At 42.5% G+C, this 26,502-nt stretch overlaps 1 protein-coding gene across 2 annotated transcripts in view; it reads right to left on the bottom strand.

Moving 5' to 3' along the window:
* The window catches only part of MCTP1 (multiple C2 and transmembrane domain containing 1), a 1,090,031-nt gene that overhangs the window by 99,727 nt on the left and 963,802 nt on the right, over positions 1-26,502 (bottom strand). For both annotated transcript variants that reach the window (XM_044276001.1, XM_044276002.1), the window contains exon 18: positions 5,858-5,911. In XM_044276001.1, coding sequence (XP_044131936.1) covers positions 5,858-5,911 — 54 coding nt within the window. The remainder of the gene's footprint in view (positions 1-5,857; positions 5,912-26,502) is intronic.

Raw genomic sequence — 26,502 nt, 5'->3', positions numbered from 1 at the left:
GTGCCAAGGCAGAAACTGCCTGTGTCCAGCTACAGTACGCAGAAAAAGAAGCCATGATGATGCAGGAGATAGCAGCTAAGAAAGCTGCCATAGCACAAAAAGAGGCGGAATTAGATTCAAAATTGCTTATCCTGCAGTTTCTGAAGCAGAGGCCGCTGCCTACATGGGAATAAGTCGGCCAGGAAGTGAAAAAGCATATAAAGACTCAAAGGTTCCAGATAAAAACCTCTATCCTCTGCATATCGTACAAGTGAGTACATCCAGAACCTTACTGATGTGCATACAAAGGAACAGTCTCTTAAACCTAAAGCAAAGGAATTCAGGCCGAGATTAACAGACCCCCTGAGCAGGCCCAATCAACCACATGAGGTCAGTGGTTGCCAGCAAACCAAGAATAAATCACCAGAATCCCCTAGGAACAAAAAAAACTAGTGTTCCCACCACCTCAACCTAAAGATTACATGTGCGAACAACAATGTGCAGTGGATGTCACTAAATATCTTGTCCGCAAATAAATAGTTAGCTCAGTCTTTCTTAAATTTGATGACTGTCCTGAAAACTATTGGGCATGGAAATCTTCCTTTCTGAATGCCACTAGAGGTCTGAACTTATCACCAGCAGAAATGCTTGATTTAATGATAAAATGGCTTGGTACCGAGTCAGCAGAGCATGCTAAGAGGATGAGAAGAGAAAACCTGTTCAACCCTGCAGCAGGACTCAACATGACCTGGAAAAGACTAGAAAAAACTTATGGATCCTTAGAGGTAATTGAAGGAGCACTGTTGAAAAAATTAAAAATCTTTCCTACGGTGGGTGTCACGGCTGAGGATGGGGAAAACCCTCAGCCGTGCGATGACGAGGATGGTAATCATGACTCGGCCAGGAAGACAGAACTAGGGAGCAGGTCAGCTCCTATTGCTTCCCTATTCTGACCCTAACTCCTATCGACATGAGCCGACCTTGAAGGTAGGAGGGCTCATGCTCTGGAACCTCGGGTCCCTACTAGCCCTCCGCAGGTCCCTAAGCTAGGAGCTGGGTAGACTACGTGTTCCTCCTGGACATGGAGAAACAGGAGTCTAAAGATGGCCAAACTATAACGAAAGGGGAACTGGAACAGTGATATGGCAATGGCAGGTAAGTGCAACTAGTACAAACACCTACCTGCCACAGACACAGAGCCTGGGACCCAAGTATCAGTGCTGTTGTCCACAAACACAATAGACAGAGCACACACACCACACAGGATGCCAGGAAACCATACACTGCAATAGATAGACATGACACACAAACACATCTTCATCACATCAAGTATAACAATACATAACAATTTATAACAATATACAATTTACAATTTATAACACACACACTCAGGTGTAACCGCATGCACAACATAGCAAGCTGCCACAATACAGCTCAGGCTGCTATGCTGCCACATAAATACTGTTGCCAGCGGCAACCACAGGTGAGGCAAATACCACAGCCCTCACCTGTGATTGACAACCAGACCAAACCGCTGACAACCGCATGCGGTTCAGGAGTCACGACCATGACCATGGCCGTGACAGTGGGCTACAGTGATAACGTGTGGCTACAAGAACTAAGTGATCTTCTGCTAGAGATAGAATATGCCAAAGAGGATGGCTACTTGCCAGGGCTTTCATATCTAGATACAGCCAGAGGCACTAATCCCATAGTAGAGAAACTACCTTCGAATCTGCATGACAAGTGGATGTCTGTGGGAGGTAAATTCCAAGAAGACTATGGAGTCGCTTTCCCCCCTTCTCTGTGTTCTCTAGGTTTGTCCGACAGCAAGTGAAAATCCGAAGTGATCCCAGTTTCGCCTTCACCACCAGCGGCAATCAATCACAAAGACCTCATAGACCTCACGGTAAGACCTCTGTATCCACACACAAAACAGTTGTACCTTCAGAAGTCACAGACTGTCAAAGCACCTATAAGGTACATACCATATAAAACCCTAATAGACATTGCCCAATACACAAAAAAAACACATCCACTAAAGAAATGCAAAGGCTTTAGAAGCAAACCTATTGCAGAGCGGATGTCCTTCCTTAATCAAACGGCATGTGTTTTAAGAGCTGCGGATCTACTCGTCACATTGCCAAAGACTGTAAAATACCAGTAGAATGTACAGAATGTGGCAGTGAGAGACATATTGCAGCTTTGCACCCTGGCCCTGCTCCTGCACCACTAGAGACTGTAGAACCCATGAAAGATCAGGGCAGGGAGCAACAAGAGACCCCACTCTCCCCAGTAATGTCTAACTGAAGTATGTGGACAAGGCAAGAGTGCACGATCATGCTCTAAAATATGTTTAGTGACTGTGTATCCCACTGGCAAGAGAGAAAGGGCAGTGAAAATGTATGCAGTGCTAGATGAACAGAGCAACAGATCCCTTGCAAAGTCAGACTTCTTTGATATCTTTAACCTTAAGGCAAGTGCAGTTCCATACACTCTAAGTACATGTGTGGGGACAATTCAAACCACAGGGAGAAGAGCTACTGACTTGAATTCTTCAATAAGAAAGTGCAGTTCCCACTTCCTACCCTAATAGAGTGCGGCATGATACCTGACGACAAAAACTGAGATTCCCTCTCCAGTCGGCTTCCCAGGTGCCTGAGCATCAAAGGTCCTTGTGTCCTACAAAGGTGAATTTGTCTGTGCTTGAGTTCCTGTGTTCCTGACCCATGCTTGTCTTCTGGATCCTGCTTCCTATCTGATCCTTGCATGCTATGTCTCGACTCTCCTGTTGCTGACCCGGATTACCTGACCTGTATCTGCGCTGCCTGCCCTGACTCATTGCATGTACGACTACGCCTCTGCCTCATCCTCGGTCCTGCACTGTCGCTCCTGGTTACGACTTGGCCTGTTGACTACATCCCTACCTTTGGTACCTTGCTCTGGTACCTCCTGGTCCACCTGGACCAGCTAATTTATGTGCCAATCTTCCTCAAATGGTAGCGACTTGGTGTTCTCCTCAGGAAAGTCTATCCCCACCATCAGTGGTACTATGAAGAACAAAGGGTTCACTTAGACAACGCCCTTAGAGGAGGTTGGTCACGTGGCACAGTGGGTTCACACCCGCTGGTTTGTGACATGGGGCTCCAGTTTTGAACTTTGGAATCCACAGAAGACCCCAGTTACTAAATGTGGCCCAAAGCAAAGCAATGCCATATGTATCACTTATGTTCTAAGGCCAAATCAGACCTAAAAAAAAATATCCTTAAGACTATTGTCAATGTATTTATTATCTTAATGATATAATTTGATGACCCAGATTAATACATAATACTTGACTACTGCAGAGATATGTGTTTTAGGAGGAAAAAGCTCCCTAATAGGAGTCTAGCTGCAGAAGTCCTTTCAGTACTTTTATGAATATAAGCAACGGTCTTCAAAAGTTTAATTGTAACATCTCATCTTTTGAAGATTCTTCCAGCCGCAGAGAGATTTTGGGTATTGTAAAAAAGCAGACAGTTCCAGACCTTTATCACTACACTCTTGTGTGCTGCAAAGTAGTCCTGCTAGCACAATACATAGCTTTTGTGGTACAAGGTCACTCTAATTTCCTCCCTCTGGTTTTCATATTCCCTTAAGGACGACTAATGCAAGTGCTATCATATCCTGACACAATGAATTGTGGAAACAGGCTTGTATTTCTTTTTTTCTGCTCCTCTATTTTGTATTTCTTTCCTTCTTTTTTTCTTTTTTTTACAAAAGTTGAATTGGTCATGTGTCGACACAGAAACCAAAAATGTAACTCTTTAGAGCTGTGCCACCGAAACAATATACGATATTACTTGGAAGTGTAAAGGAGAATTTATTACAGATATCTGCTATTAGATAAAGTTAGTGAAAAGAAACAAATTGTGATTATTTGGTGACATAATTCACGTACCTTACATTCAAGAACGTCCTTGTAAGCTGTAAAGAAATTACTGAATACAATTTTTAATGACTTGGTAGAGATGGATTACTCAAGGACTTATATTTACTGGTGTCTTCTTTTTAGGTTCCTCCAAGCAAGAAAACTCTCTCTAGTGCCACCTATTATTGGCTACCCTGTAAGTCAATGTTGGGCCATTTAAAGGGCCTTGAAATTTTATGGGTTTTCAGCCAAACCCAGGACACCTATTGTAGACAGCTCTTTTTTAGAGTTGATATTCCAAGAAGCGTTTTTTTCACTAGCTTTTCCATATTATCTCTATTCATCCCTTTACACATGCTGGAATGACATAGAAACATAGAAGATTGATGGCAGAAAAAGACCATCTAGTCTGCTCTTATATTAATTCATTTTTATCTCAGGATAGACATATGTATATCCCAGGCATGTTTAAATTCACCCACTGTAGATTTTCTCAGAGTTGGTGGAATAACAGGTTCTGGAGGATTGGAGGGCTCCATGGTTGGGGCTGGACTCTCATGGTTGGTATTTTTTCGCCGGGTTTTAGGTCCATCAGTGGTGCCTCCAAGTTTTGGTGGGTGTGTTTTCATATGCCGTTGCATATGGGTTAGCTGAATATATTTTGGGAACATTTTGGAAAATTTAATATTTAATAATAAAATGGCTGCTGTGGCCGATTCAATCCAACCTGGTGTCCGAGTCATTATTTCTGGGAAGGGGGTGGTGTTAGGTTGAAGTCAAGCAGGACCTGCGTCAAGTGTGGCCAGACTAGAGGGCATAGCCTGGGGGGAGGCCAGCATGATGAGGGGAGGTGTCTGCCAGACAGATTTAGGCAGGGATTGGTATTTTTAAATAGAGGGGGATTTAGTGCCAGGGTGATTTAGGAAGGGGTGAGAGTGGCTGGAAAGGGGCCATTTTGGGAAAGAAACCAGTCACTCAGGTAGTGTAGTGAAGAGTAGGCAGCTGCCACCCTCCCCCTTATTTGTGATTATGGATTGTTTGGTATGCCGGTTGTTTTGTTTTTCAGGTCACAGCCAGAGGGCGGGTGAAGTTTTGTCATGGTAAACCACATCTGTTGGAAGTTTTTTCCAAGCTTCAATCACTCTTTCAGTAAAATAATATTTCCAGTATTTGCCATGTCATAAAGTCAAAGGGGAAAATATATCAAGTCCTCTTCGCCTCCATTTTTTGTGCACATCCTATTCTGCACCAAAAAATGCCATTTCATGTCACTCTTGCATTACAAAATGCCAGTCTTGATAAACCTACCACTTGGTCTTCACTTCCTCTACTATCTGCTCTGAGACTTTGGTTCCAGTGTGATTTATATAGCAATATTCTGTATGTAACAGATGAGATAATGAAGAGCTGCCTCCACTGGCTCTATATAATAACTTATATTTTACTGTATATACTGTATGTGTGCCACTATGGCCTGTTAGGTGTACGGTATGTCTATGGGTTGAAAGGCCAGTCTAATTATTGCCTATATGAAGGACACCACAGGGAAGAACCACTTATTGCACCATCACAAAGACACAATGATATACCGCACTGCTATTCTGCCGCATGTAGCCATATCCTGATGCATTCTTTATATATCCAGCACTGTTCTATGTGTAACTTTTTGTGGTAGGACACATATTTTGTCCTTCATAAACAGCCATCATTGCAATTATGATCAGAAGAGCTATCACACTCCAGACAGGTGGAATCATATTTGTTCTTGGCAGAAGTAAAATATTTGACCCAGCACTAGACAGAAAAAAAAGATGAATTTATAGCTTGCGCCGTACCGGGGCATTGTTAGAATGATAAACAGAGCGTCCAATGTTCTGGCCTGAAACCTTTCAATTCCTTTTCCTTCTGTCTGTGTCATGCTTACATTCTGATAACCTCAGGTACCCATGTGTACAGAGGGATAATTACCTTGTCATCTTTGTCATCCTCCTCTTCCTCGTCCTCTAGCATGTCTTCCATTACCTGCGGACAAAACACCGCCACGTTACTATGGTATAGTCTGTCAAGCAAAAGGCAATCTGTTCCAAGATGCGTTTTGACTGATAAAAACTTCACAATGATTTGAAATAATACAAAGAAAATATTCATAGGATGAAAGAATATTACACAGTATTACAGTTTCCAGCTTTATATTGTTCACAATATTTTGTGCAAGGATCAATGTAAAAAGTATAAAGTTGTGTATCATGTCTAGAGATAAGCGAATTTCTTAAAAGTTAGATTTTTCTGATTTGCAGAATTTCACAAAAAAAATCGCTTTGTGACGAATTACTTCGCCACAAAGATAATTTTTTTCTAAGTAGCGGGTGCAATGACAGGGAGTGGTGATAGCGCCGCCCCCGTCATTGTACCCCTCAGATGCTGCGTTCATACATGATCGTGGCATCTGAGTGTAAAATGAACGATACAAATTATTTTTATCAAACTTACCGCCTCCATTTGCTCGCGACGGGCTGGCCGTCGCCATCTTGCTTAAAGGTCTCCCCCGAAATCCTGTGCGGCGCGAGATTATGTCATCACACCGGCTGGCGTGGTGACGTATGACGTATTATGTAATCTCGCGCCGCACAGGATTTTAGCCGAGATCTTCAAGTAAGATGGAGGCTGACGGCCAGTTGCGAACAAATGGAGAAGGTAAGTTTGGATTTTTTTGTTTTTTATACTATTTCAGGTTAAATCAATTCGCTGAAGCACGAAGCACAAGGAAATTCAGCTTCTAGGCAAATCGAATTTATCCTTGAAATTCGGATCGAATTCCACTTCGTGGTAGTCGATTCGCTCATCTCTAATCATGTCAGGAATGGAGAGGACCTGTTCATATATACTACTATCAATTTTATCTATAAAGCACATATACAGTATAAACTTCTGTAAGATTCTAATTATAAGGGTTTTCAGATCCATTTCATTCTGTCACCTGGACATGTCCCTGTTTCTTACTGTTTTTCAGTGCTATGATATCATCATGTACACCAGCCCTTTACTGTGACATCACTGTGCTCATTGACCTCATTTCATCACTCTGTGCATGATTTTTGTGCTATAACCATATTGAGCTACAGTAGTCATTCCTATACTTTATGTTATAACATCACTCTGTGCATTATTCCTATGCTGTAACCTTAATGAGCTAATTATCCCATTACCATTACATCACTGAATGTATTATGTTTATGCTGTGACATCACTCTGTGCATGATCCCTGTGCTGTGACCTTATCCAGCTAATTATCCCTTTACTATTATATCACTACAGGTACTCTGTATGCATTCCTTTTTTGTATTTCCGTTCCTTTAGAACATGTCCTATTATTGCCCGCAAATCACGTTCTGTGGCTCCATTCAAGTCAATGGTTCCGCAAAAAACGGAATGTATACGGAATGCATCCGTATGTCTTCCGTATCCATTCAGTTTTTTGCGGAACCATCTAGTGAAAATTTTATGCCCAGCCCAATTTTTTTATTTTCTTACTGTTTAAACATTATGGTATGCTTCCGTTTCCGTTTGCGATAAGCAAAAACGGATCACAAACGGAAACCAAATGGAAAAACGGAACGGAAGCGGAAACACTACTGAAACAAAGAAAAACGGATCAGTTTAAAACGGACCTCAAAATACAGAAAAAGCCATACGGTCGTGTGCAAGAGGCCTTATGCTGTGACATCTCTGTGCATTGCCTCTATTGTGCATTACTCCAGTGCATTAGGGAAAGACAGAAGGAGCAGAGTGGAGATCAAAGTAATCATAAGCTTGTCATGCGCCCAACAATGTTATGGAGGTGCAAGGACAATCATCAGCACTATCAGGTCCTTGATTACATTTTATCTGCTTTCTATAGAGTGCAGGGAAAGTGTCTCGCTGGGATGAAGCATATCTAAAATCTGTGCAGAAATACTGAACATAGAAGGGACAGAGTCAAGCGCTGATTACATGTATGCTGAATCCCATAAAAGCCACTTCCCTGCTTGGTTTGCTGTGGGAGGCAACTGCTTGCCAAGAAATGAGCAAACTGGGTCATAAAAATCTCTCTCCTTGGAACCTGCATTTTTTTCTGCTGCCTTTAGAGAGGATAATGGACTACAGGGCAAAGAAAATACAGTGTAATAAGAACCACTTTATAACTGCTCTGTCTCCTTTAAGAATATATATGCATTGATTTAGGTATATAGATAAATGCAGTAAGTGATTTCTCTAGCTGTATTTACAACACGGGAGCCTCATCGTTTTTTGCCCCCTGGAGCACCCCTGACTGCGGACCACTGTATGGAGATGATCCATAGGACCAGATAAGTACATCACACATATCGTTAGTACTTTGGTTGTTCATGTGTTAATTGAATGGTCTCTGACAGTGGAACACCGCCTCGGGGTGCTCCAGAAATTTTGGTTTTTCATCTCTGGACTTATATTATGGGTCCTCTTTGAACCGTTGTTATGTAGCCGCTAGATTATAGCAGCAACGTACTTGTTTATACTCTCCTATGGTCTTCTGATGAACCACATCATTAAGGGGAAACGCGTCGAGACTGAGACTTTATTCACAGTATCATAATCATCTTTGTTAAACTGTGTTTTTTTTGATATCTTGCTGGATCTTCAATGAAGGCGTACTATTTCGTTAATTATTGTCGTTAGACCTGATTCACAGTATTATAATTATCTTCGTTAACTGTGGCTTCTCTGTGGATAGACCGAGAAATCTGTCTGGTCTTTCCTTTAAGGCGTAATATTTCGTTAATTTTTTGTTGTTGTAGGACCCGGACATCCATATGGGTCAACGTGCTATAAGGGCTTTTTACGGACAGGCAGGCTAGGTACGGGGACAGAGTGCTCCCACCATTAGAGTGCATCTCTGGGCTGAGATAAGGTCAGGGACACAATAGAGACCCATTTGGTTGTTGCCCCGGTGTACCACCATATGTAGCCACTCTGACTGATCCTTAAAATTGGCTCTTAGTGTCTGTCTGTAATTGTCGTTTGTCCATCAGTCCCCATGTGAGGGACCTTCGTGTGTAATTTTTTGTAATTTTTTAGTAAATTGCTAATAAAAGTTATATTTTAGGTAGTTGGCCCCAGTGACATTAAATCTGGTACTTTACCCCGCTCATGCCACTTTTGCGAAGTGGAAAAAGGGGGCATGGCATGGGCACGGAAGACAGCGGCCCGGCAGGCCCATCTCATTCATCATTTTCAACGCCAGTTTATTGCATGGAAAATTTCCTTAAACTAAGCCAGCAAGGGAGCTGGCTTAGTTTAAAGCATATTGCATGGCCTGGGCAGCCATAGTTATGTAGAGGCCTAACTATGGCGCATCCACCGGCTGCGCAGTGGGAGTAAGACCAAAGTATAAATCGCTGGTCTTAATAACTGTCCCCAAACTCTTTACTCCCTAAAACCTTTTCTTGACATGTTTTTATGTCCAGAATATCTTAATAGTGGCCACAGGCCTGTTTTGTAATCCAAATTCCCTAATTAAGCATATATTTTAAACATAAAATCTTGGCTACCTGTAGCCACCACTAGAGGGAGCATGGGAGCTTGCTGCATACTGCAATGTTGAAGTCAATGTTTAAATCCACCTGCAATGGAACAAACACAAAAAACATAGCCCACAGCATCCCCCATGATATAAAAATAAAAAAAATAGACATATTGCTTTCCTTATAAGTTCATTTGCAGAGTTCTAACCTGATTTACTGGCTTCACTAAATAACAAAAATATTCACCTAAGATCAACGTGTGGATGGGCACTGCTGATGAGTAAAATAACACAAGAGATTGTGGCTGCAGGATTGAGGGCCCTTTTACAGGACAGTTATCAGAAATGAGCATCTGTATCATCTGTCCTGAAGAAGCATCAGCAAAACACGTGTTGGGTTGCTGAGCATCACTTTAGTCTGTGTGGTTATTTTGGGAACATGGGGGCTTTGGTTTCTATGGTGCGTTTTTTTATAGCTGACTGATTATGCTATGATATACTTACCTCTTATGACAACCACGGGCTATTACTAAAGGTGTAGTGCAAATTAAGTTGCTGGCTTGCAGTATGCACTTTGTATAGGTCTATGGGACATAATTTGGGTCAAGTTTGGCAACGGAAAGGCATATTTATATATTGTGATTGTTGAGACTTGGTTTTATTTTGTTATACTACCAAATACTTTACAGCCTTTGTACTCTATGACTCCATGTGCACACTTTTGTATAAGGTTGTAACCAGGTGGGTTCAGAATGCAATTTATGTTGACTCCAATTTTTTATGTTTTTTAATAGCTTATATTTCGGTTACCCACACAGGTGACCATCTCTGCCTCAGCCCCCACCAGTACACACAGGTCGCCAACAAAGATCGCCATCTCTGCCCCCTTCCCTCCAGCATACAGGTCACCATCTCCGCTCTTACCCCACCTCCACCAGGACACAGGTCGTCATCTCTCCCCCCCCTATCCACACACAAATATGTGCTTCAAAGCAGCCAGGACCAAAACTCCTAACCATATGAAAGGACCTTCCAGCTGAATAATCTGACATCTGCTTCAAAGTCAGGTGACTTGTGAAAGCCACGTGACCCGGTGATGTCATAAGGTCCTTAAGGCGCATACGATTCATGTAGCATATACAGTATTAAAAGAAAATATCAGATATTAGAATATCATCAAAAAGTTAATTTATTTCAGTAATTCAATTAAAAAAGTGAAACATATTTATTACAAACAGTTTTCTATTTCAAACATTTATTTCTTTTAATGTTGATGATTATGGCTTACAGCTAAAGAAAACCCTAAAGACAGTATCTCAGAAAATTACAATGATTTTGAATACAGAAATGTTGGCCTACTGAAAATGATGTATAGTATATGCACTCAATACCTCGTCAATGCGGCGTGGCATAGAGGCATTCAGCCTGTGGCACTGCTGAGGTGTTATGGAAGCCCAGGTTGCTTTGATAGGTTGCCTTCAGCTTGTCTGCATCGTTGGGTCTGCTGTCTCTCATCTTCCTCTTGACAACACCAATAGATTCTCTGTGGGGTTTAGGTCAGGCCAGTTTGCTGGCCAATCAAGCACAGTAATACTGTGGTTATTAAATCAGGTTTGTGTACTTTTGGCCGTGTGGGAAAGTCCTACTAGAAAATGAAATCTGTTTCTCCATAAAGCTTCCATGCAGAGGGAAGCATGAAGGGTTCTAAAATTTCCTTCTAGACGGCTGCGCTGACTTTGCACTTGATACAAAGTGGACCAACACCAACAGATGACATGGCTCCCCAAACCATCACTGACTGTGGAAACTTCACACTGGACCTCAACCAACTTGGATTGTGTGCCTCTCCATTCTTCCTGCAGATTCTGAGACCTTTATTTCCAAATGAAATGCAAAATTCACTTTCATCTGAAAACAGGAGTTTAACGCTCCTGGTAGGACGCTTCTGATTTTAGTATAGAAAACCGTTCTTTTAGCCTGAAAGTAAGTGGTCACCCTTACATGTAGATGTCATAGGTTCAAATCCTAGGAGAGACTTTTTTTCTCCCTCAATTAACCCACAATAAAATGCTATTGTCAGATGGAGAAACAGTCACCATTGTCTGAATACTGTATACGTGCATATTGATTCATTAGAACTGTCATTCTGCTCTTTAACCACAAGATGCCGTTGTTCCTTAACCCAGCTAACATATTGCAAGTGTGTGAATATTCATAGGAGGTGGGGTTTGGACAGTCTGGAGAAGAACCAGGAAGCTGCAGCTGCCTCCATCTTGAGAGGAACAGAGAAGGACTGTGTTTGAACAGAATCTCATCGAATCCTGGTGTCAGGGTGTCCTGGAGTGGCCGGAGTCGCAGCAGAGAGGGACTGATCACTGTCCCATACCCAGATCCTGTCCGAAGTCAAAGGTTTGTTTCCAAGAACGCTGTTAGGAGCTTTGGAACGGAGCGCTGCCTATCCTGCAGGACCTAATGTTAGCTGAAGAGACTTGTTGGTGTTCAGTTTAAAGACATCATTAGATACAGAACAAGACCCGGGTCAGTAAAATCGTGCACGCACCTAATTGCAGATTGGCGCCTAAGAGACTCCGACTAGGCCTGTTAGCTAGTTAGAAAGTGTGACATAGAAAGGGTGTTTTGTTTGGGAAGGCAGGTATTTTCCTCCCAACATGGGAGGCTGGGCTGATTTCCAGCCAGGTGAGATCAAATACCGGACCGGAGTTTAAGTACCGGTCTGGGTTTTGGCAGCACCTGGCTGTCCTTTAAATAGGCAGCTGGGCTTAGTAGCTGAGTCTTTGTATTGGTATCTAAAGCATGGTGCTGTGCTGGAAGGCTGAGAGCCGCATGAGCGCTGCACACTGAGAAACAGGCCCCCTAAAGCCTGCTGTGAACTGCCGGGGATAAAACGGCTAGAAAGGTGACGTGACTGTTCTATGGACTTTGCATTGTGTGAATTTAACACCAAGACTGTATTAAGTTGTTTTTCTTTTGCCTTTTTTGTGAAATAAACACTGACATTTTGATTTACGAACTTTTTTTTGCCTCTGTACTGCATCCACTTACCCTGCCTACCAGAGCAAATCCTCACAATAGGACTCTGTGTTATATAAGGCCAAAAGTGTTTGCCACGTTTACTACAAGGACTCCATAACTAAAAGGGACATTGCGCAATTGAGAGCTGACAACTGGCCCGCTGCTTCAATTCAGCTCAGTGCATTGCTCAGGAACAATACTCTGATACAGGTTCCTGGACTAGTAATGGGAGGGCAGGTGTTCTAGAGTTGATAAGATTGTAAGCTGCTGTGCTGCACCGCAGATAACTCCGTACTAATCACTTCATCAATCGTTCGTGTCGTCAACAGGGTAATAACAGGTATGGTGGGGTAGTTTTAGTGTGCTTGCCTTTAGGTAAATTATAGCAAACTTCCTTGGTATTCACCAGGGGGCATCTCGCTGTGCAGAACAGGGGTTCTCAGCTGTGGCTGAGTGTATGTAACTTCGTTTTCTATGCTCAGCAAGCTAATATATATTAATGGTTTATTCACAGGCACAATATATGATTATAAAAACACAGATAACATGTATTAGCTTTCAAAGTATAAAAAAAACTTATATTATTATGAATTAAATGAGGGAGAGAAAAAATAACAGAAGAAAAAAAACTAGAAGTCTCTCCTGGGATTTAAACCAGAGACATCTACATGCTCTGGTTTATCATACTGTGAAGAGTGTTTTTTATACTTAGAAACCCAATACATATTACTAGTGTCTTTATAATCATATATTGTTTCTGTGAATAAACTAGTAATGTGTATTAGCTTTCTAAGCATAAAAAACCTCTATTCTCAACCTGATAAGGTTACAGCAAGTAGTGTACATGATACGTACATGCTAGGACACAGCTCTGTCCTTAGCATACTGATGTATAGACCTGTCAATCAAGGTGAGCATGGAGAGAACAGAGGTGTTACAACTGCAGTGTTTCAGAGGCTGAAGGACCTTCAAAAATCCTGCCTGTGATTGGCTCACAGGCTGTCTGTCAGCCTCTGATCCAATCAGGGCAAGTCCCCTCCCATGTGATCCTCCATCTTTATCCTTCTATCATTTTCCCCTCCAATTCTCCCTGTAAAGTGAATTACAAAACTTTTGATTCCTTTGACCGCAGAAGTTCATAACGAATCTTATTAGTTAAGAACCCATTTTCTCATCTCTACTAGTAGATATGGATTTTTAAATAATATTCAAATATTGCACAATTACTAACTCTGTAAATGAAGCATCAGAGCCTGCAAAAGTGCTCACACTCCCCAAAGTTTCTGTGTCCTTTCCTTACCTGCATTAAAGCTGCTGAAGTCTGACAAAACATACTTGCTCAGAATTAAATTGAAAAGAAAAAGCAATTTTTTAAAAAATTGATCCGCAGAATGTAAACCTTGATTCTGACAACACTTTGAACACAAAATTGCAGTAATTGCTGCAGCCACAAAAGTTTGATAAATTTGTCCCCATTTATTTTGTCCATTTTGATTTGTTCCATCCAAATGCCTTTAATAGGCTACTATTCTTGACACCGGCTTTCAGTGCACGCTGAGAAGCTGGCACAGTCTTCAGAGTCTTTTCAGATTCTCATCCAGAGAGCTTTGCGGGTCCTGACCTGCAGGATAAATGCGCTGGTTCACCTCGGCATGATAGAGGTGTTTATCAAGGATACATGCTGCACATTATAATGTTGTCTGCCTCCTGTCCATCTTAACCGAGGTGAGAAGGTCATTTAAATCTCCCCTTAAGACCTTTAGGGATAAAAAAAAGTTGTGATTTCTCTGAAGGTAGTAAATTATATGTTAGGCTGAGATGATCTTGCCATTTGAAAATATAAAAGAGAGGGAGATGAAGTTGATTTTTGTCACAGAATGTGGTGCTTTTTGTTAATATTTTCATTTATCAAGGAATTCAGAGGCGCAGGGTCAGTGAGGGGATGGAATGACTCTATAAAGTAGTGAAATTATTGAGTCTCCTGTCAGATTCCATATAGTTAAGAGATGGAACGATTCTTACAGTCAAAATAACACGGGGCAAGCTAGGATGACAGTTTAAATGTCAGCTCAAAGTGCTGCCTATTCTGTCCCTTATGCATTGCGAGAAAAGTGCACGGTTACCGGGATTGTGCGAGGAAATGGACTATTTAATGGCTGTCCTTCTACCAGACACTGATACATCTTTTCATGTCATGACACTGCATGAAGCTAATGCATGTCAGTCTTAGTAAATGATTGGTTCTTTAATTAATTGTCTAGCACAACATGTCCCTACTGTAGTAGATGCCAATGGATTACCATATTTTTCAGTCCATAAGACGCACTTTTTCCACAGTGAGTCTTATGAAGAGAAAATAAATGAGCACCTATGAAAGCGCTCATTAGTACAGTAGGACCGGGGACACACTGTACGCTGGGCACCGCACTGTGTCCTGACAGAGTACAGCATGAGGCTACAGTGTGCTTAAGCACGCACTATGACCTGACGCTGGTAACGGTGTCAAGTCACAGTGCAGCTCTTCAGGAAGAATGTGTGTGAGTGGCGCCGCTCTCCAGGGCAGGAGAGGTAAGTTCTTTAGTTTCTTTGCATTTATGTTATGGCTGATCTGAAATCTGATAAAGATTAGGGGTATGATTTGGGAGTCTGATGTGAGGTCTGATGAGGTTTGGGCATCTGATATGAGATCTGATGACGATTGGTGGTCTGATAAAGACTGATGGTCTGATTTGGGGGTCTGATCTGAAGTCTGATGAAGATTGGAGATCTGATAAAAATATTTTCTTTCTTATTTTCCTTCCCTAAAACCTAGGTATGTCTTATGATCAGGGATATTCACAGAAGGCAGATATGCCGCTGCAGATTTTCATGTGCCAAATCCACAGGGCTGTACAATACTAGCAAAGTAAATGGATAGGCCCCCCCAGAGTGTTTAGCTTGGGGGACACAAAAGGGCACATACACCTTTAGGGTAGGGCATTAGTTTTTTTTTAGGGTTTGTATGTTCTCCCCCCCCCCCCTTTCTCTTTGTTTTATATTTGACAGGTAACATTACCTCAGGAGAATTACTTGAGAGAAGATGACCAGGTCAATCTGGTTTGAAGCAGATTCTGCTGGGTAGTGGAGGTCTCTGCTGATTGGTTGCCATCCGTTGCTGGGGGAGAAATCCAAGCTGTTTGTTGTAGCAGGTTGCTGCAGGAAACTGACCCCTTTATATGGCACCACTTGACTGAGCTGGGGTGCCAGTCTGAAGAGGACCTGATCTGCGCTAGACCTGCATCTGACCTGCGTCTGACCTGCGACATGGAAGAGCTCCTGTGTCAGCTGATCCTGAGAGTGGAGGCTGCCGGCGGAGAAGGATGGCTGAGGAACTGCCTGGATCAAGCGCCACTGAGGACAGAAGAGCCGGAGGAAGAGAGCCCTGGAGCGATGGACGTGACGGCGGACGATGCGGATGCCTGTCAGCAGAGGGAGGAGGAGTGCTTATACTACTCCTGAGGCCGGGCGCCGGCGCAGCAGAGGACTTAAGTGTACAGAGCGGCGAGCCCTGTGGAGCACAGGGTGAAGACGTCGCAAGGGAGCGGCACCCGAGGGGCAGAGCTGTGGAGCATTGCATTCAACAAACAGTAGAGGCCATCCAGGAAGCGAACAGCGTGGGCCCTTCGCGCAGCCAAGCAGTGGTGGGGCAGCTTGTTGAGGGGCTATCCCTTGGTAGTGTAGAGCCACCTCCAAGTCTCCACAGAAGATTGAAGACAGCCTCTGGAGCTGTCCAGGAGGATTATATGGATGGTGAGAGTCTCCATGTATTGTCTTTGAGTCCACGCTGTTGTGTTGTCTTGGCTTCTAGTAATGCTGCAGTTAATGCTTTGCCGGTGTTGGAAAAGGGTGTTGGAGTTAATGAAATGTGTGTTAAAGAGGCGAGGGTGTGATGAGATGGTGAGATATCGCCCCTTGGTTATCATTCGGCCTCTGGTATGAAAGAGAGGATTTGGAGGATGGAATATGTGGAGATCATGTCCCTTTTGCCGTCTGCAAAGGAAAATGTGGTGGGGGATAAGAAAGAAGAAAGAAGTGAGGATGATAGGAAGCGTGCTATGCCAAGGTCGTTTAATAATTGGCTGCAAGCTTTCTGTTTTTACTCTGCAGTACTTGGTGAGAAACATCCTGAGCATTGTAGTGGCCTTTTACAGCACCTGGACATTATTCTTGAAGCATATCGCAATTTTAGTGGTATCAGTACGATGAAGTGTTCCGTCAGAAGCTGTCAATGCATCCTTCACTTAAATGGGAGTCAAAGATATTTCTCTGTGGGTGAATTTAATGTTGCCGCAGAAACCGTTTCAGGCTAAAGCTGCTAATCCTCCTCAGACTAATATGAGAAAAGTAGTAATAAATAGTTGTAGAGCAGCACAAAATGGATCTTCTGACCTGTCCGGAATGCATAAGCCGTGATGGAACCGCCAATCCAACGCCGTCCCATATATACGAGTAGATAAGAAAAAGGTTTCACAGCAGCATGTCCAGTGTGACTTTTATTGGGGACCAAGAGTGCACACACAAATACACAACGTTTCGGCTACGCAGTAGAGAAAGGCTACTGCGTAGCCGAAAGGTCGTGTATTTGTGTGTGCACTCTTGGTCCCCAATAAAAGTCACACTGGACATGCTGCTGTGAAACCTTTTTCTTATCTACTAATATGAGAAAAGGGGTGTGTTTTGCTTTTAATGAAGCAAATTACAAATGGTTATCAAACTATCGCTACAAAAATGAATGTTCATTTTGCAGTGGATCTCATCCTATGCTAAGGTGTTTTCAAAGGAATTCCCAGACTACCCAGCAGCTGCCTGGTACCAAAGAGCAAATTTCAAAAAGTATGGACGCCAGTGAAACTTTTAGAAATGCTACTATGGTTAAAAATGTATCCAGACCTAATAAAGGCTAAATTAATTTTTGAGGGTTTTTATTTTGGTTTTGAGGTGCCTGAAATTTTGGGGAAAGGTTGCTGCTGGGTAGATAATTTAAAATCTGTTGTTTTATTAAAGAAGTAGTAAGGAGTAAATTGCAAAAGGAATTGGGCCTTGGTAGGATAGCAGGTCCTCTTGAGAACTTTCGTTTGTCGCCGTTGGGAGTGGTCCCAAAAAAGGACCCAGGGGAGTTTAAGCTTATACACCACTTGTTGATACCAGAAAAAGACTCTCTTAATGATGTGGTGGACAAATCTAAGGCCTCTGTAGAATATGCGTCTTTTGATATCGCATTGCTTTTTGGGAATAGGGCTTTACTGGCTAAAGCAGATGTGAAGTCGGCCTTTTCGCTTATTGCCAGTAAAGCCATCCGGGCTCAATTTATTGGTTTTTCAGTTTGATGGGAGTTATTATTTTGATAAATGCCTTCCAATGGGGTTTTCCTTATCTTGCTTTTATTTTGAAGCTTTTTCAACGTTTATTCATTCGGTTGTACAGTCGTTGGTTCCACAGGGCGATTTATTACACTACTTGGATGATTTTTTGTTTGTTGGTAATTGTAATTCTAGTTTGTGTTCAAAGTTGTTGCTTACATTTTTGAAAGTACGTGAGTTGTTTGGCATCCCAGTTGCAAATTAAAAGATAGTGTTACCTTGTAATTGTTTGGAATTTTTGGGGATAGTTATTTATACAGTTAAACTTTCGTTAGATAGATAAGATTAAGTTTATGTTGGTTTCTTTAATGAGGAAAAAAAAATATGCACGTTGAAGGAGTTGCAATCCTTGCTAAGTACGTTGAACTTTGCTTGCAGGATCATTCCAGTGGGAAGGGTCTTTTTCAAACGGCTGTACTTTTCTACTAGAGGTCTGAAATCTCCTAGTTCACATATTAGGTTAGTTAAAAGTTTGAAAGATGTCATGGCGATTTAGTTTTAATTTTCAGAGAATTACAATGGAGCCAGTTGTTGGCAGGAGGAGTTCGTGGAGGCTGATTCCTTGGGTTTATTTACAGACGCAGCAGGGAGTTGTGGTTATGGCGCTTTTTGGGATGGTAAATGGTCAGCAGAGGCTTGGCCAGTTTCATGGATTAATAATGGATTGACTCGTAACATTGTTCTTTTAGAATTTTTTCCGGTGCTGATGTCAATTGTTTTATGGGGTAGGTTTTTTATAAACAGAAGGAATTTGATCAACACAGATAACAAAGACGAAAGCGTATTAATTGCTAATACGACACCTAAGTGTGAAATAGTGGTTAGGTTATTGAGGCATTACGTTTTATGTTGTATGAAACTTTATATTTTGGTTAAGGCAAGATATGTTCAAGGTAAATTTAATTTCTTAGCGGATTCTTTATCTCGTTTTCAGTTTGGCAAGTTTTGGGAGCTAGCACCAGGAGCGGATGTGAAGAGAGTTCCTTGTCCTTGTCATCTTTGGGATCTGGTATGGGATTGATAGCTAAGGCTATTAAACAGTCTGTAGCGCCTAAAACATGGGCTGCTTATGCAGCCCCATGGCGGGATTGGCTATTGTTTTGTAATTCATTAAGCGGAGAGCATGATGATATTGGGTGCGGTTTGCTGTTTGTTGGGAATCTATTCTATTCTAGAACTGTTTCTGGAATCTCGTTTTTTCAGAAGTTATTTGGCAAAAAACTGTTGTCAGCTTATTTTCCTATTAAGCAGATGTTAAAGGGATACCGTAAAAATGTTTTCGGAATTGGATAACAGGAGACCGATATCTGTTAAGCTGTTGGGAAGTATATATGAGATTCTGTCTGTGGTGTGTGTGGATTCATTCGAAAGTATTACTTTTATTAATACTAGTTTTGTTCTAGCATTTATTGCAGCTTTAAGGATTGGGGAGTTCATTTCGGCAAGTCGTTCAGTTTGTTCTGGTTTAGATTTTTCAGATGTCTCCTTAAACGTTGTTTTTGTTAAAAAATTTCTGAAGCGGTCTAAAACCGATCAATTTGGAAGTGGTAGAGTGATAAGGCAAAATGCTTGGGTTGGTTCTTTACTATGTCCAGTTAATATAGTGCGTGATTGGCTTGTGGGGCGGCCAGCTGTGTCGGCCCCATTTTTGATTCATAAAGATGGCTCTCTTCTTACCAAGTTTCAATTTTGCTCGGTACTTAAGAAATGTTTGGCTGCTCTTGGGCTTAGCGCTCTTAAAATTTCTTGCATTCTTTCAGGATTGGAGCAGCAACAGAGGCGGCAAGGTATGGGTTGGTTGAAGCAATTATTAGAAGAATAGGGCATTGGGACTCGCATAGACCAACATTATATGTTAGACTGGATCTGCTACTATCAGACTCAATTATGTTTTATTTTTCAAGAGATCATTTAATTGTTTTGCTTATTGGCCATTCTTATGTATTCTGGGCTCAGAAGAGAGCAGAGAACATACATTGAGAATTTGTCATTTGATTGCTCATCCTTACATGTCTTCTGGCGGGGTGTTAGCTGGAGTAGTGTGTTGCGGGAGGTTAAGAAGTTACGTTCTGAATTGCCTCTTCCTGATGTTCTGGTTCTACATGTAGGGGGGCATGATGTTGGAAAAGTGAAGACGTGTCTGTTATTATGGGAGGTGAAAAGAGACTTGTCACTGCTAAGATGCATGTTGCCAGACACTGTTTTGGTGTTTTCTGAAATAGTGCCCCACTTGCTTTGGTCTTTTAAAGAGAATTTATTTTTTTAGAAGATCCGTAAGAGAGTTAATAGAGCCAGTCTTAAGAGGACCTGATCTGCGCCTGCCCTATCTCCCTAAAATTTTAGAATTTTTTTATTTTTCTGTCGCATGTTTTATTAGTAGGATTCATCACTCAGCTAAAGCTGAGTAGATTGTGGTCTTTAATGGTTAATGATTTGGTTTTTAAGGGTTAATTATTAATTTAATTATCTGATCTATTGATTAATTAATTATTAATGTATTGGGTAATAAAGCATTACGGCCATTTCTTCCATCAGATAGGTGTCTTGGTCTATATTTATTATTTAGTTATGCTTAAGTTAAGCCTCGTGGGTGTAATGTGCCTCCATGAGATTTTAAGAAATCTTATCCATACGCTGTATCCATACTTTGTGGTGTGGATTTCGAATTGTGATGGAGAGGGTGGTATCCACAGCCATTTCTGTGGCAAAAAACACCATAATTCATGCTTTTTTGCCGCATTTTCACCCCTTTTCATCTGTATTTTACACCCCATGTGAGCTTTGCCAAAGAGTATGTTTACACGTGGAATAAACACTGCGTATTTGCTTCTCTGAGATTTAAATGCAGCACATCTGTGGTATCAGCCAAGTGGATGAGATTGTAAGACAACTCATTCACACGCTGCAAAGTTAAAAACGAAAAATTCCTCAACGTAAATTGACCTGTGGAGAGGATTTTGCATCCACAGCATGTCAATTCATCCGAGGAAATCTGCAGCAAAAACCGCAGCAAATCCACAGCGGACATTCCTTCTACACCGGCAGATTTCTGGCTATTAATGGTCACCAACTGTCAATACAAGATGGTGATAAGTGCTCGTTAAGAAGTGTTTACATGCAGCAATTATCCGGGGCATGGGAACAAACGATCAATAATACTATTATTTGTCCTCATGCAGTTTTCATTTGTCAGAAGCACATCCTTTGGGTTGAGTTTTGGCGCCACATTAAAGAGTAGAACACCCGACAATTTAGTGTTTGCTTGTTTGACGGGCGATCAGCAGCATGTTTACACGGATCAATGATCATTCGGCCCATGTTAAAAGCACCTAAGCTGTGAAAATGTGTATCCATCACATCAATAGGGCAGGGTTTTATCTCCTGGGAGTAAACAATAAATGTTCCTATTGAACGACAGCAAGCAGAGAAACCAAATGAAAACCTCCCACCAGAACATAAATGAGAACTTTTTCATGCACATACTTGGTCCATACTGATCTACTATACTAGTGAAGCATCTGTCGGGGGAGAGACTACAAACTTTTGTAAAATTGAACCGCATGTTTTAAGAAGGAACAATGATTCTCACATACAGTACATTGGTTATTAAATAATACATTTGGGCTAAGGGATGCACTAAAGTTTTTAGGCTATTAATCAATATATATAAAGAAGGACGTATATATGTATGTGTGTATGTATGTTCCGCGATCACTCAAAGACGCAACCATCGATTTCAACGAAACTTGGTATACACATCCCTTGCTACCCGGAAATAAATCTTGTGGGGGTCACAGCTCTCTAGGACGTACCGTTCCTGAGATATTTCCAAAAAATTACCTGCATTAGCCAATACAAGGCTGCAAGTCTTTCTCTTCATATCCCAACTGCCATACACACGGTCACATGTCCCTGATCAGCCAATAGAAGCTCGCAGGCCCTTAGTCTCCACATACAAACAGTTTTACTTCAGGTTTCCATAACAACCCAGCCATTTTTCTTCACTGCTGCAGGTCAACTTTAAAGGGGCAGGGCACTGTGAATGACACTGTTAATGGAGCGGAGTGCTGTGGAGGTCACAGTTCAGGGGGCAGGTAGGGTGGCTATTCAGGCCACCCTCAAAAGACAGACTTAAAAACTCTGCCCCAGGTCCCACTAAGCCACGCCCCTGATCCTGATAGGCCATGCCCCTCACCAGGTTTCCATAACAACCCAGCCATTTTTCTTCACTGCTGCAGGTCAGCTTTAAAGGGGCAGGGCGCTGTGGATGACACTGTTAAGGGAGCATAGTGCTGTGGAGGTCTCAGCTTCAGGGCAGGTAGGGTGGCCATTCAGGCCACCCCCAAAAGACAGACTTAAAAACACTGCCCCCAGGTCCCGATAAACCACGCCCCCTCCCACTCCGCAGCCGACGGGGATTGAACAAATTAAGGTAAAAATCAACTTCTGTCAGCTGCAGGGGTGGGAGGGAGGGTGACTTTCTTCCTGCAGATTACGCTCACACAGCACAGTGCTGCTGTCTGAGAGTGAGCTGTTCAAATAAACATCCCTGTGTCCGTCCAGGTCCTGCGCCGAACGGAGGACAGGGAGTCTGAAAGCTGGACTGTCCTGCCTAAAACTGGACCTCTGGCCACCCTAGGGGCAGGCTGCTGTGGAGGTCACAGTTAAGGGGACGGTCTGCTATGGAGGTGTTAAGTGGCAGATTGCTGTAGAGGCCACTGTTAAGGGGACGGGGAGTTGTGGAAATCACTGTTAAGAAAATGGGGTAGTGTGACGGTCACTAATAAAGGGGCAGCCGCTGTGGAGGTCACTGTTAAAGGGGCGGGCTGCTGTGAAGGTCACTGTTAAAGAGGTGGGCTGCTGTGAAGGTCACTGTTAAAGGGGTGGGTGCGGTGGAGGTCTCTCTTATGTGGACAGGGAACTGTGAAGGTCACAGTTAAGGGGGCGGTCCGCTATGGAGGTCATCGTTAAGGGGCGGGGTGCTGCAGAGGTCACTGTTAAGGGGGCATAGCTGCCCATTTACCCCTGAAGAAGCCAGTAATACTGGCGAAACATGTCGGGGGGCAGTTTTAGGTTTTAACATGCTGTCACTACTCCACTGTTAAGAGGCAAATAGTAGTCCGGCCGGATTACCTTCACATCTCTGGTGCAATAAGCAGTTGGCACACACAGGAGTCATAGCTGTGTTGTCAACGTCTGCATGAAGTGTTAGCTGCCAAACAGCACGTTCAGTTTCCTAGTGGGTTGACGGGTCAAGTCTCCCACTACCCTATAGCAGTTTCTGACAATCAGATTTAGCTGACAATCAGACTAAGTTGGCGACAACACCGCAGACGCGGCACGGCAAGAGTCTGCCTCCTTAGACATTAGAGTGAGGGATTGTGCACATCCCCTCTAATCGACTAAACCAACACTTCTAACAGTGGAGAGATGACTGTGTTTTTAACACCTTTGTAGCTTTTTTGTTTCTTTTGTCTGTAATCAATCAAGGTGTGTATCATGTTCATATTTAGTGTTAGGTCTTAATAATTATTGTAATAAAAGTGAAGTATTAATTTGCACCTGGGCCAAGATAGGTTCTATTGCCTATTCAGGCATTTGTAAATAAAGGGGTCCTGTGGAGGTCACATTTTAAGGCAACAGAGCTCTGTAGAGATCACTGTTAAGGGGGCAGGTTATTGTGGAAATCACTGTTAACGAGACGGGGTATTGTGGAGGTCACTAATAAATGGGTGGCCGTTGTGGAGGTCACTGTTAAAGGGGAGAGCGCTGTGGATGTTACTGTTAAGGGGGCAGGCCCCTGTGGAGCTTACTGTTGAAGGGGCGGGGTACCGTAGATGTCACTGTTATTGTGGATACTGTCTATATCTTTTAACGACACACACAAACATTAAATTAAATAGATGAAATATACCCGTGCAAAGCCGGGTCCTTCTGCTAGTCTTCTATATATATAAAGAAGGATGTATATATGTGTGTGTATGTATGTATACAGGGAGTGCAGAATTATTAGGCAAATGAGTATATTGACCACATCATCCTCTTTATGCATGTTGTCTTACTCCAAGCCGTATAGGCTCGAAAGCCTACTACCAATTAAGCATATTAGGTGATGTGCATCTCTGTAATGAGAAGGGGTGTGGTCTAATGACATCAACACCCTATATCAGGTGTGCATAATTATTAGGCAACTTCCTTTCCTTTGGCAAAATGGGTAAAAAGAAGGACTTGACAGGCTCAGAAAAGTCAAAAATAGTGAGATATCTTGCAGAGGGATGCAGCACTCTTAAAATTGCAAAGCTTAAGCGTGATCATCAAACAATCAAGCGTTTCATTCAAAATAGTCAACAGGGTCGCAAGAAGCGTGTGGAAAAACCAAGGCGCAAAATAACTGCCCATGAACTGAGAAAAGTCAAGCATGCAGCTGCCAAGATGCCACTTGCCACCAGTTTGGCCATATTTCAGAGCTGCAACATCACTGGAGTGCCCAAAAGCACAAGGTGTGCAATACTCAGAGACATGGCCAAGGTAAGAAAGGCTGAAAGACGACCACCACTGAACAAGACACACAAGCTGAAACATCAAGACTGGGCCAAGAAATAGCTCAAGACCGATTTTTCTAAGGTTTTATGGACTGATGAAATTAGAGTGAGTCTTGATGGGCCAGATGGATGGGCCCGTGGCTGGATTGGTAAAGGGCAGAGAGTTCCAGTCCGACTTAGACGCAAGCAAGGTGGAGGTGGAGTACTGGTTTGGGCTGGTATCATCAAAGATGAGCTTGTGGGGCCTTTTCGGGTTGAGGATGGAGTCAAGCTCAACTCCCAGTCTTACTGCCAGTTTCTGGAAGACACCTTCTTCAAGCAGTGGTACAGGAAGAAGTCTGCATCCTTCAAGAAAAACATGATGTTCATGCAGGACAATGCTCCATCACACGCGTCCAAGTACTCCACAGCGTGGCTGGCAAGAAAGGGTATAAAAGAAGAAAATCTAATGACATGGCCTCCTTGTTCACCTGATCTGAACCCCATTGAGAACCTGTGGTCCATCATCAAATGTGAGATTTACAAGGAGGGAAAACAGTACACCTCTCTGAACAGTGTCTGGGAGGCTGTGGTTGCTGCTGCACGCAATGTTGATGGTGAACAGATCAAAACACTGACAGAATCCATGGATGGCAGGCTTTTGAGTGTCCTTGCAAAGAAAGGTGGCTATATTGGTCACTGATTTGTTTTTGTTTTGTTTTTGAATGTCAGAAATGTATATTTGTGAATGTTGAGATGTTATATTGGTTTCACTGGTAAAAATAAATAATTGAAATTGGTATATATTTGTTTTTTGTTAAGTTGCCTAATAATTATGCACAGTAATAGTCACCTGCACACACAGATATCCCCCTAAAATAGCTAAAACTAAAAACAAACTAAAAACTACTTCCAAAAATATTCAGCTTTGATATTAATGAGTTTTTTGGGTTCATTGAGAACATGGTTGTTGTTTAATAATAAAATTAATCCTCAAAAATACAACTTGCCTAATAATTCTGCACTCCCTGTATATGCATGTTCCGCGATCACTCAAAAACGCAACCATAGATTTCAAAGAAACTTGGTATACACATCCCTTGCTACCTGGAAATAAATCTTGTGGGGGTTAGACGGCCCTACACAGCAGCTGCACGGAGTTTGTATGCTCCAACTGTTTTTGCTACACACATATTGCTCTGTTACTGTACTTTCACACTAGCATTGTTCTTTTCCGGTATTGAAATCCGTTTAGTATGCATCAGGATTAGTGTTGATCGAGCATGCTCGGCCAAACACTAGTTCGGCTCGAGCATCTCGATGCTCGGCACATAGCGGTACTCAAACGAGTACCGCATGTGCTTGAGCGCAATTCTCGAGTCTCCTACCCGCACGTTTCTTGGCTGCTACACAGCAATAAACGTACATAGAGGTACTGGCATGCACTGTAATGGCATTACAGTGATTGGCTGGCCGGAGCGTGTCACTGGGTGCTACAAAGCACCTGATGACACGTGTTCGGCTTAGTTTTAGTCAGGGAGAGCTGAGCATAGGAAAAGACAGATAGTGTAGGGAGTGTTATTGGAAGATTTTTATTTGAAAAACTTTTCAGAGAACCAAAAGTCCTTTTAAGGAGCAGCAATATATATTTTTTTGTGCATACTGCTCTAAATAGCGTCTAATAGGCCGCTGCGGACAGTTAAATTATCCGCGCCACACATGTAAAGTGTGCGCATCCCTAAAATATCAGTGACATCCAGTGTACTTTTTCCATAGACGGTGTCCGCTGCGGACAGTTAACTTATCCGCGCCACATCTCCTGTGTAAAGTGTGCGCATCTCTAAAATATCAGTGATATCCAGTGTACTTTTTCCATAGACGGTGTACCCTGCGGACAGTTAAATTATCCGCGCCACATCTCCTGTGTAAAGTGTGCGCAACCCTAAAATATCAGTGACATCCAGTGTACTTTTTACGTAGATGGTGTCCGCTGCGGACAGTTAATTTATCCGCGCCACATCTTCTGTGTAAAGTGTGCGCATCAAAAAAATATCTGTGACATCCAGTGTACTTTTTCCGTAGACAGTGTCCACTGCTGACAGTGACATTAGCTGCGCCATA

This window comes from Bufo gargarizans, chromosome 1 (assembly GCF_014858855.1).
Source record: "Bufo gargarizans isolate SCDJY-AF-19 chromosome 1, ASM1485885v1, whole genome shotgun sequence".
NCBI classification, from domain to species: Eukaryota; Metazoa; Chordata; class Amphibia; order Anura; family Bufonidae; genus Bufo; species Bufo gargarizans.
This window is presented reverse-complemented; position numbering and strand designations above follow the sequence as displayed.